General features: G+C 39.5%; 1 protein-coding gene across 5 annotated transcripts in view; it reads right to left on the reverse strand.

Moving 5' to 3' along the window:
* Ccnyl1 (cyclin Y like 1) overlaps positions 1-13,016 on the reverse strand; it is a 52,575-nt gene that overhangs the window by 23,753 nt on the left and 15,806 nt on the right. For 4 of the 5 annotated variants that reach the window (XM_004851148.3, XM_013074534.3, XM_004851146.3 and 1 more), the window contains 2 exons: positions 3,367-3,467; positions 737-772 (listed from right to left, as the gene is read on the reverse strand). In XM_004851148.3, coding sequence (XP_004851205.1) covers positions 737-772; positions 3,367-3,467 — 137 coding nt within the window. The remainder of the gene's footprint in view (positions 1-736; positions 773-3,366; positions 3,468-13,016) is intronic. The other variant, XM_004851147.3, reaches the window with a different exon arrangement.

Below are 13,016 nucleotides of genomic sequence, written 5' to 3' on the forward strand. Positions count from 1 at the left end.
CGGGGATTTAGCTCAGTGGTTTTGCTGCCTGCTGCTGAAGCGCAAGGACCCGAGTTCAATCCCCAGTACCAAAAAAAAAAAAGCACTTAAAAACCTACAGAAAATAATTCTTTTCCATGAAAAGTTATTTATGTTAACAAAGTAGCTCATAACGGGGAGGGGGGGTGTGCGCAGGGATGATGATGTCCCTCAGGGACATGTTTGGTTGTTATACCTATAGGATGCTACTAGCACCTAGTGGGCAGCGGACAGTGACACTGCTAACACCCTATAATGCATGGGACAGCCCCACAACAGAGGATTATCTAGTTCAAAATATCAACAGTACCAAGGCTGAGAAGCCCAGTGTTAACATGCCATGTGTATATATAAAAATTATATTAAGTATATATTCATATACATTTATACACAAATTTTATATAATTTATATATTATATATACCCTCAATACTAATTTCTAAAACAGTAAATATCAATGTAATTCACAGAATCAAAATTCTTTGGGGTCTTCATGCCCTTAACACATTTTTAAGACATCTAATTATGACAAAAAACTCCAAATGAGTTACTTTAATATTGGAATAAAATCACACACACTACTGTAATAAGATCACATTATTATAATAAAAAAGTCGCATTAAAATGACACTATATGATGTCTATAGTTACGATTCAATACTATACTTGGTATCATGCAAATTAGGTGGAACAACAAGACAGGTTTTTAAAGAGCTCACCTGTTCTTTATGTGGTAATATATTGCTAAGGTCACACTGTGGAAGGAAAAAAAATATTTATAACAACTGATTTTACCATCTGTTAGGCCTGAAGGTATTTCGGGGGAGGGGGGGAATCCCCAGTGTCCCTGAAATCCTCCAGTTCAGAACAGCACCTTGTGGGCATTTTTTTCTTGTTTTAGCTTCTTTTTTTAACTTGTAGCAAAAATAAAACCAAAATGCTAGGTAATGTGCTATTAGAAGACATGTTTCTGTTGATTATAACATACATTGCATATTTCCCCTTCATTTGCTTTTCTACCTATAAAACCCTCTTGTGCATGTTCCATGTATCTACACATGCTTAATTTTAAGCCACACAGTCTGGTTTTTTTTTTGAGGCAGGATCTCCCTTTGTAGTTCAGGCTGGCCCTGAACGCACTATGTAACCCAGACTGGCCTCAAACTTGATCCTCCTGCCTCAGCCTCCCAAGTGCTGGGATCACAGGCATGCACCACCATGCCCGGCTCTACACAGTCTTTTTAAAAAAGTTGTTGACCCTGCATTTACTTCAGTTGACTGAGTTCATTATTCACCTACCCATCATTTTTCATTACTCCGCTCAAAAGTAAATAACGAAACTGCTATATACCAAGTAACATCATTTAAAACCACGTTTGCATGATTGTTAGTAGAAAATTTATTAGTATGTATAAGTGCCTACAAATTAGTAAGTCTAGCTATCCTGAAATAATCAGTGATAACAATGCAGCATAACTACATATTATAACATTGTCAGGCATTTCAAATGAGTTTAAATAAACTATTAGTAAACAGACGCAACTCTCTGGACCTCATGTTACTGCATCCCAAGTTATGCACAGATGTTGTATATCAGGGAACAAAGGGGTTCTCTGAGGTGTGTTATATGCTTCCATTTGCCCTCACTGTCTAAAATGAAGTTTGAAATAATTGAGGGAAGGCAAATCTGAATTTTAAGTATATACCATATTTTAAATTTTAAAATTCAAAAAGTCTAACATTACTGCTGTCAAAGATGGATACTTCTATAGTGTTTCAGTTTTGTCTCCAAATTGAGTTTAAAATCACAGAATTTGACTTCATATGCTGAAGAGGACCATCAAGCCTTACATGATACTTCCTCCAACAATCCAATTTACAGATAAGGGAACCAGGGCTTGAAGCTGACTTCCCCAAGGCCCCACCAAAGAGGCAATTCTCCTCAAGTCACATTAAGCAGTGGAACCACCAGAGGAGCTTCAACATCAGCCTGACTCATCCTTGAGACATTCTGACAGATTGGCACTGGGTATGACCTGGGTACAACTGTTCCCTGCATGATCCCCATGTACAGCAAGGTTCAGGAATGACTTACAGATAAGATCAGAATCCTCCGAAATGCTTTCATCTAAATAATATCTCATCTTCATCCCTAACTTCCTAGAAGGTTTGTGAGCGCCTACAGATGAAAAGGAACATGCAGGTGGAAAAATACATTGTCTGCAGACATGTGCAGTATTTTGGAAAAGTTGCATAAGCAATTCTATTAAGGTTTACCCATTTAGAACAATGCACTATTATCCCATGTCATTAAAAAAAAACAAAACAAACAAACAAAAAAACCTTTCCTAAAAGCCAATCTGCCCTATTAATTAGAAAACATTTATTTCAGCAATAGTGAATGTACCAAATGATTATTTTAAAAACTTACTGAAAACAAACTAAAACTGTTTTAGTTTACTACAGACTTCTAAAAATTAGAACAGGGGGCATGAAACCTACTTGTTTGAGGAAGGATAAAAAGCTGGCATATTAGAAACAAAATTAAATTTATAAGCTAATTACATTTTCAACTGAAAAGTAAATTAGGGATAAGGATATTAACATTCTGGGCCAGGGATTTAGCTCAGTGGTGCTGTCACCTGCCTCGAAACTGCAAGGTCCTGAGTTCGATCCCTGGTACCAAAAACAAACATTTTATAAAAGCACTTGTAATCTATCTTCTGAAAATCAACACTCATAACCAAGGACACATTAATAATGGTCCCTGGACAACTCCCAATGTGGCAGGGAAGCTGCACACTGGTTTTTGTTGTCATTTTAATAAGCTTAAAAGGTTTCTGTCAGTGCATTCTGATAGCACACCTCCAGTAGTGACCCATGTTCACACATGATAGGGAAAAATTCAAATACAGATTCTCTGTGGCGCCAGCAGAGAACAACCTATTCCTTCTTCCACAAGTAATTTCCAAAGTGATGAACACTGCTTTAGGCCCGCAACTTTATAGAACTACTTTTTTTCTAGAAACATCCAATAAAAAGCACCTCTTATTAGGTTCAATAGTGTCTTGACAACATAAAATGTCTTGACAACATCAAATAAAGAGGTACACTTTTCTTGGGAGTCCTCATTTGCTAACTGGCTTTCCCTTCCACCATGCAGTCTGAGATTAAAATGGAAACTGAAGAACCACATTTAGGTTCTTAAAATCAGTATATAGTTGGCCCCAACTTCTTAAACTGAGCACTGAAAAGGATAATCAAATGGCTGAAATTACCAAGGATGGCTGGAACGCTTTTGGCAGAAGGGAGTCTGTCACTTAGGCCTTGGTAACCTAGTTGTACTCACCATTTTATTGTGGTTCTAAGATTAGGCTGGCTGACTGTGCTGTCATCTAGAAATATTGTTGAGCATGAGCTATACTTTTTAGTAAGCTGCCCTGGAGATACCTGAAGGGGAAGGGAAATAGAAGAAAATGTCACAGTAAGTTAAACCTATAAAATGTGTCTTTTCCCCTGGGTTAAAACGTCAAACGATAAAGCATTAAGATATTTCTTACACTGCATGAGCTGCTTGAGTGAGATTTCATGTGTGGCTCTACAGAAACCCACTGGCGGCTCGACTTCCAGATGATTGTTGAGGAATAGGTTATAAAATGCTGCCCTTGGTATGGTACCTGTAATCAAACCTAGCAAGCCTATGAATTCCCTTTATAAATATCATAAAATGTTTAAAATAAGCTATCAGTGTTTTTCTCTTAAGCCATAAATAGTAGTTACTATTTGGTAACTAGCATAAAATGTAGTGGCTTAAATAATATTGGTACAAGAGCCTTTTCCTGAAGCAAGTGAAAGCCTAATACTTAATTTACTAATACTAAATGTGGTGAAACAAATGCATTAGAGTCAAAGGCTCTATGCGCCAGGGCTGCTCAATCACTAATAAACGACAGGCCACAGGTTTCTCTGGGCCTGTTCCCTTGGTTAGAGGGTAAAATTACTACTTAAAAAAAAAATTCTCACAAAACAAAATAGATGACAAAAACAATTTTGAATATTTAACTTTCACTTCACGTTTAAAGTAGACTGTCATTACATTACTCAAATGAAAACCTCAGCCGTCCTCCTCATACATGCTGCTTCTCTGCCGAGAATGCCTCTTTCTTCCTCCCTGTCTCAGAAGCTATCCCCCGTTTACCTTCTGGGACACTTCTCCCAGCAGACACAACATAAAACTTTTCCCTTTTGGAAAACTTTCCTCCAATTCACCACTGTTACAGGACATCAGCTGTCTGCAGGGTATCCCCTCCACAAGAAACTAAGCTTCTCCAGAGAAGAGAGGATTCTTACAACTTCTACTCCCCGCTGCTGAGCACAGAATGTAGGAAAAATCAATGAGTTCAACAAGTGTTTGACAAATTATTATTTAACAATCCACTACAATATGAGAGAGAAGTCATACTACAGATACTTATCAGTGAGAATTTAGCTGCAGTGGTTACAATGAACTTTTTGAGCCCTCTAATGAATAAACTATCTTTATAACACTTTAGAAGTATCCATTTATTTGCAAAGAATAAAAGAAGATAACAATAGTCAAATATTGAAACAGCCTTAACTATGTCAACAATTTCTTCCTTAAAAGCTCTTCTCTGAATAGCTCAAGATTAACAGCAACAATCTTTTAAAGCACAGAATAGCAAAAATTTTAATGTTCTAAAAAAAAAACTAATTCAGATAAGCCTTCCTTCATTCTATCTTCATTCTATTAATATAATGGTTTCCATCATGCTGTAGCTCTCTCCCATCAGTATTCTCCACCAACCCAGGAGAGGTAGGGCAGACAGGAGACCTAGTTACAAGTACACAGCATGTAAATGCTAAGAGCACAGGAACGCCCATACAGTATGTACAACAGCACTCTGCTTGTTTCAGATGGTTTTTTTTTGGTACTGGGGATCGAACTCAGGACCTTGCACTTGCGAGGCAGGCACTGGGACCACTGAGGCTAAATCCCCGGGCCCTGTTTCAGATGTTTTAACTGCAAGGCCATTTACTTCTTATTGACAAAAAGACCCAGATGAATTTTTGAAAAGTGTGACTATTTGGAGGACTAAATTCTCCTTGAAGCTACAAATATCTTCTTTTTTTTCCTCCCCCAGTACCGGGGATCAAACTCAGGACCTTGCACTTGCCAGGCAGATGTGGGACCAGTGAGCTACATCCCCTGCCCAAGCTACAAATATTTTAACTGCATCTAAACTCTGATGTTTCTTAAATTAGTCAGTTAAGGTGTACACATTATATTAACTGTGTGTTAATGCATATACTTTTATAATTTCAAAAAACAAACACAGTACAAACAAATGAAATTTGATTTATTCAATTTTTTTTTTGGTATCAGGAATCGAACTCAGGACCTTGCACTTGCAAGGCAGGCACCAGAACCACTGAGCTAATTCCCTGGCCCTATTCAAATATTTTGGATTTTCACTATGTATTAATGACTACAAAATTTGTTTTCTGGTACCAGAGATCGAACTCAGGACCTTGCGCTTGGGAGGCAGGTGGCAGAACCACTGAGCTAAATCCCCCGCCCTATTCAAATATTTTTATTAAATATGGAAGAGATCTTTTTAAGGTCACTAGTACAGACTGAGTATCCTAAATCCAAACTGTTCAGGATCTGAAGTTTCTGGATTCTTTTGAGATTTTGGAATATTTGCACATATATAATAGTATTGGGGATGGGAACTGTCTAAGTCTAAACACAGAATTCATTTATCCTTTCATATATATCTTATATACACAGCTGAAAGGTAATTTTATATAATATTTTCAGCAAACTTGTCATATGAGGTCAGTTGGGGATTTTCAATTTGCAGTATCACGCTAGCACTCAAAAGGTTTTAGATTTCTGGAGCATTCTGGATCTCTAAATTAGGGGTGCTCAATCTATATTACAGGTAATGTGGCATACACTCCATCACTAACAAAACTCAATGCTGCCAGGTGTGGTGGCATACACCTGTAATCCCTAGCACTTAGAGGCTGAGCCAGGAGGATCGCCATGAGTTTGAGGCCAGCATGAACTACAAAACAAAACCCTGTCTCCAAAAAAAAAAAAAAAAATCAATTCTGATGAAAAATCTCTATATGGGAATAAAAAGAACAAAGCAGAAATGAATTAAAATAGACTAGCCAGTAGAGCTTGGTGATCATTTTCCTTTATTTACAATTTCTCTACTACAGATGTATACTGGGCTGTCTTTGAAAATGTTGGTGCTTTTAATTAGATGTAGTCTTACAGTCCTATGGGAGCTCATTTAGAGAATCAACAACCTCCTAGATTCAGCCAAAGAAACCCCGAACACATTCCCATAAGGTCAGACTTCCTCTCATCTCCTGATAAAGACAAAGAAATTATTCACTTTGGTGAAATAGCCACCTGTGCCACACACTCCCCCCGCTCATCAAAGTGATCAGAAAGGTTGACTGTAGAGACACTCTGCTAAGCAATATGCAGCAGGAGACATAATACTCACTTCAGCTACTCAAGCTTTTCAATCTTGAGACCAGAGGATAGCAAAATTAAGTCTCTTAGCAAAGCATGGGAAATAGCTGACAAAAGGCAACTGTCCCCTCATCTCGCTTAAAAGTTAAAAGACAATTTCCCTTTATGGTTAAAAGCTTACCATTGGTGGCTCACAACCTTAGTAAAACTGACAAAAATAAGGCTAGAAAATGCAAATATTAAAAAGAACAGCAAAAACACCACTGGCAGGTGGTTACTAAAACAGAGACAGAGTAACATTTATCTTCAGTCAGCACAAATGACAGAGTATAGAATTTTGCAGTCTTTGCAGGAAAGGAAAGGGGGTACTTAGCTGACTTACGGTCAAATGACAGTAACTAGAAAATAATCGTATCTCACAGTCTACTAAGTCATAACCGCAACCTTACCAGCAAAGAGCAACTACTTGTTGAAATCCTGTCCCTACTCACTGACTTTTCCCAAAGCACCTACCTGCCTCTATTTTAACCTATTAGAAAAATAAGATACTCACTTTTTTCACTCCTTTTTTACAAGACAAGTGTTGGATATTTCTAAAGGATTAATCACTTAATTAACTTGAAATTTTCTAGCACTCTATGCATTCATGGAAACTGTTCACCTGTGTTGATCAATCCTGGGACAATATGGCAGGATGCATGGTTTGAACAGAATTCTTAAAACCTTAGTATATGCTAATTAGAGGTATAACTTATAGAGTCTGGGTTAATATCATTGAGTATATTGAATTTAAACTAAAGTCTATACTTTTTTTTTTGGTACTGGTGATCAAACTTGGGACCTTGAGCTTGCAAGGCAAGCAGCGGAACCACTGAGCTAAAATCCCCAGCCCCTAAAGTCTATACTTTAAATAAGCTTCTAAATTCATTCAAGTTCATTTAAACACTGTGGACTGACCACAAATCTATTTCACCCTCCTCTTGAAATCATAAAATAAACGCTATACAGAAAGTCAGAATTAGGCTTGACAGTATTTAATGTCTGAAAGACGAAAAGTAGATAAAGGATTGGTATTACATGGAAAAACAGTGGAAGCAAACTCTGGTGCCTATGGAAGGTGACCAGGACAGGAGTAGGCCAGCCAGTTTATCTGGCAGAACCCACAGCAGGCTCCCAACTCAGAGGTACCAGCTTAGAGTAAAACATAAGCAAAGGCCAGTAAGGTGTGTGGAAATCTGTGGGGAGAGCCCCCAGCCCACCCATCATCCACTTATAAGGCATGAAAGTGTTTATTCTATAGAGATATTAAACCTCCTGACTGCTGATATTTTCTGGGCTTAGATATTCCAGTCTCAGGTATACCAGGACTGGAAGCTAGGAAATAAGAAGGAAAAAGATTGTACACTGCAAGCTGGAGCTCTACCTCTTTTCCAACTTCTGGAAAGCAAGCAATTCCACTTGTACTCCCCAGACAGAAGACCGGGAGCTCATTCTCAGGAAACTGAACTGTCCCAGAGAAGATACAGAGGTCCCACAAATGAAAAGCTGGCTTTACCTCCAAACCCTTGCAGTGAGACCCATCAGTTAACCAAATCCTGCTCACATATGGTACTTGCAAACAGAGAACACCAGGAACAGCCACATATTCGAGGGAAGCTTCCAATGAAAGAGGGCAAAACAACAGGAAAAAGGAATTTATGGGAGTGCTAAAACTTCAGGAGCAAATGAAAAGTTTAAAAAAATTCAATAGAAGGGCTAAAGCCTAGAATCAAGGAATTCCTAAGAATTAGGAAAACAAACAAGAAAATAAGAGGGGAGAAATTTGACACAGGTGCAGAAAAACTGGTCTAAGAGGCTCAATATCTGAATAAAAAGACTACAAGGAAAAACAGAATATGTCAAAAAAAATTTTTAAATATTCTCTAGAGGGCTGGGGATTTAGCTCAGTGGTTCCACTGCCTGCCTTGAAAGCACAAGGTCCTGGTCCCGAGTTCAATCCCCAGTACCAAAACAAATCCCAAATATTCTCTAGAAAAGAGAATCTGCACACTTAATAGACTCAACAGGATTTAAAGGTCCATAACAAACTCTATCTTGAACTTTCAGCATCCCAGAGATAAAGATATTAAAAGCTTCCAGGGAAGGGATGGGGGAAAATGATCATAATTGGTTATGTACACCATACAGTGACAAAAGATTTAAGAGCAACACCAGAAATGAGAAAAACTAAGAAATGAGACACTAAGAAAATTAGTTTCCACCTAGAATTCTACTCTTTACCAAACAGGAAGGGTTTTCTGACAGGTTAGATGGATAAAATCATCCACATACCTTTCCCAGGAAAATGTTCTCCAGAGCTGGGCATGGTAGCGCTTGCCTGTAATCCCAAGCACTCAGGTGGCTGAGACAGGAGCACTCAGGAGGGCTGCCATTAGTTCAAGACCAACCTGGACTACATAGGGAGTTCATGACCAGCCTGACGGTGCCTGCCTCGAAAGCGCAAGGTCCCGAGTTCGATCCCCAGTAACAAAAAAAAACCCAGCCTGAACTACATAGTAAGAGCCTGTCTCAAAACACAAACAAAAAACATATGCTCCTGTAAAACAACAGCATACAGCAAGATGGAGGAAACAGAATCTTAGGACATAAGAGGATCCAACACAAGAGAGGAGTTATGGTAAATTCCAGAAGATCTCAAAGAGATATCCCAGAGAAAGAATAGACCTAAGGACAAAACATCTTTATTGGGGCAGAGTGACAAAAGGCCAAGGAGGGCTGCCTCCAGGAGAAAAATGGAACACATGCATTTTAGGAAATGGAAAATATTTTTGATAGGCTTGTGACAAATGTTACAACACGGGGGGGGGGGGGGGGCGGTGACTGTTAGAAAACAGACAAGAGAAAATAGAAAATTAATCCACAAAAGAGAAAGAATGTGAAACAGGGAGACTTGCCAAGAGCTACTTATTGTATTTAACTATGTGACCTAATGTTGGCTAGGAAAAGGATTATCTAGAAGGACAGAAGTACTCAGATTTCAGAAATATTTAGGACGCAGAATTAAGCGTGCACAGGAGGCAGCACAGTCAGTACTATATGACTTGGCACCAAACAATCTTAATGACAATGTCAGTTAGTGGCCCTACCGAGGTCCCAAGTCGCGCAGAACACGCCGAATCAGCCCACTGCAGACAGGCAGGTCTGTGCACGCCCTACCGAGGTCCTGAGTCATGTGGAAGACACCGAATCACCCCGCTGCAGACAGGCAGCCACTTGATTCCACACTACAAAGACGCAGAGGACACCAGACCACCAGACCAAGGTACTGAGTCACACTGTTCCTGGCCCAGAGGTAGGGGCTTCTGAGCCGTCGTCCCACTGCTCCTGGTCCAGAGGAAAGGGCTTCCCGGTCACCATCCTTCCTGCTGCTCCCAGCCCAGAGGAAAGGGCTTTTGGGCCACCTTCTGTCCCGCTACTCCTGGCCCAGAGGAAGGGGCTTCCGGGCCACCATCCCTCCCACCGCTCCCGGCCCAGAGGTAGGGGCTTCTGAGCCACCATCCCACTGCTCCTGGTCCAGAGGAAGGGGTTTCCCGGCCACCATCCCTCCGGCTGCTCCCAGCCCACAGGAAAGGGCTTTTGGGTCACCATCCCTACCACTGCTCCCGGCTCCTGTCCCACCTCACCCAGCTCAGAGGAGGTAATCCGTGCAGGCGCCAACAACCCCCCACCCCAGTCGAAATGAGAAAACACGTAAATAAGTCTCAAAACCAGACTTCCAGATCACCTACAGCAACCCCAAAGGGAAATGACTCAGAACACTCTGATTCTCAACCACCTGGACCCACTGAACTGGCAACAAAAGGGGATCTGGAAAACATGAAATCAGAAATAATTTCTCAGATAACAGGAGAAATTGGGCCCCTAGTGCAAGACATGATTAATAAATCTAGAGAGGAGCTGAGAAACATGATGGAATCCCAACATAAGAAACAAATGGAATCCATAAAACAGATGCAAATAGATTTCCAGGACATGAAAAACTCCATTGAAAGTCTACACAGCAGAATGAGCCAATGTGAGGACAGAATTTCAGATATAGAAGATAAGATTGCAATTAGTGACCAGGAAAAGAAAAATTGCTTCAAAATAATGAGAAATCAATCCAGCAGCTGCTAGATGATGCAAAGAAGAATAACATTAGACTGATTGGGCTCAATGAAGAAACAGGAGAGAGTGCAGATGACATAAAAAATCTCTTCACAGAAATAATGGCAGAAAACTTCCCAAGCAGGGGAAAAGAGCTTGACATACAGATAAGTGAGGCATATGGGACTCCAAATAGCCTTCATCAAAACAAATCTACACATAGGCATATAATTGTTAAGATTCCAGAAACACAACAGAAGAACAAAGTTCTACAAGCAGTTAGAGAAAAGAAACAAATCACATACAAAAGAAAGCCCATCAGAATCACAGCAGACTTCTCAACACAAACCATCAAGGCAAGAAGAGCTTGGAGTGACATATTCCAAGCCCTAAAAGAAAACAGCCTCCAACCCAGATTGATCTACCCTGCAAAACTATCTTTCAAAATGGATGGAGAAATAAGATACTTTCATGACAAAGAGCACCTTAGGAACTTCGTGAATACCAAACCAGCACTCCAAAGAATTGTACACAATATCCTAGGAACAGACATTGAGGATCACAACCCCAGGAAGCAAAGCAGAATGAACCCATCTGGCATGACAAGAAATTAAATGGAAAGGGGGAGAACCCAACAAAAACAAAAAGTCACGGCAATGACAAGTCAATACGTTTCAGTTACAACCATCAACGTTAATGGTCTCAATTCACCAATCAAAAGAAATAGACTGGCAGAATGGGTCAAGAAGCAAAATCCAACAATATGCTACATACAAGAAACACACTTCATTCAAAAGGAAACTCATAGACTGAAAGTTAAAGGGTGGAAAATAATACTCCATGCAACAGGAACCCGAAAAAAAGCAGGAGTAGCTATCCTCTTGGCAGGTCAAGTAGATTTCAAACCAACACTGATTAAGAGAGATGAAGAAGGACACTACATCCTTGTAAAGGCAACAATACAAGAGGAAGAGATGACAATCATAAATATCTATGCACCAAACACTAGTGCACCCAACTATATAAAACAAATACTAACAGACATGAAAAGTCATATATGCACTAATACAATTGTAGTGGGGGACCTCAACACCCCACTGTCACAAATAGATAGATCAACTAGACTAAAAATAAGTAATGAAATACTAGAACTCAATCGAACTCTTGAACAAATGAACTTAACAGATGTTTACAGAGTCTTCCACCCCACAAAATCAGAATACACATTCTTCTCAGCTGCACATGGGTCATTCTCCAAAATAGGCCACATACTCACATATAGAACATGTTTAAGTAAGTGCAAAGGAATTGAAGTTATCCCCTGTATATTATCAGACCATAGTGCGATGAAATTGGAGATCCATAGCAAAAGAAACTCAAAAACTTTCATAAACACGTGGAAATTGAACAACACACTGCTGAATAACCAATGGGGTCACAGAGAAAATTAAATAAGAAATCAGACAGTTCCTTCAATTAAATGACAATGACAAAACAACATATTGGAATCTGTGGGACACAATGAAAGCAGTCTTACGAGGGAAATTCATAGCAGTGAATACGCATATTAGGAAAACAGAAAGAGCCCAATTAAACAACCTGATGCTGAACCTCAAGCTTCTAGAAAAAGAAGAGCAGGACAACCCCAAACTCATACAAGGGAGGAAATTATAAAGATCAGAGGAGAAATCAATGCAATGGAGACCAAGAGAATACAAAAAAATCAATGAAGCCGAGTTGGTTCTTCAAAAGAATCAACAAAACTGACAAACCTTTAGCCAACCTTGTCAGAAAAAGGAAAGAAAAGGCCCAAATCCATGCAATTAGGAATGAAAAGGGTGAAATGACAACAGACCCATCAGAAATCCAGAGGATCATCAATACCTACTTCCAGAACCTATATGCCAATAAGATGGACAACACAGAAGAAATGGACAGATTCCTAGATACATATGAATTACCAAAGTTGAACGAAGAAGACCTACAAACTCTGAACAACCCAATATCAACCAATGAAATTGAAAATGTAGTTAAAAACTTATCAACTAAGAAAAGCCCGGGCCCTGATGGCTTCACTGCTGAATTCTCCAAGACATTTAGAGAGGAACTGCTGCCACTACTATTTAAACTCTTCAGTGAAATTGAAAGGGAAGCAATAATCCCCAATTCATTCCTGGAAGCAAGCATCACCTTGATCCCCAAAGCAGAGAAAGACCCAACTGAAAAAGAGAACTATAGGCCAATCTCACTAAAGAACATAGATGCAAAAATCCTTACTAAGATAATGGCAAACAGAATGCAGAAGATCATCAAGAAGATCATACACCCTGATCAAGTGG

The sequence above is a fragment of the Heterocephalus glaber genome, unplaced genomic scaffold (assembly GCF_053883595.1).
Source record: "Heterocephalus glaber isolate CG9 unplaced genomic scaffold, H.glaber_assembly_v1.0 deba00000621, whole genome shotgun sequence".
NCBI classification, from domain to species: domain Eukaryota; kingdom Metazoa; phylum Chordata; class Mammalia; order Rodentia; family Bathyergidae; genus Heterocephalus; species Heterocephalus glaber.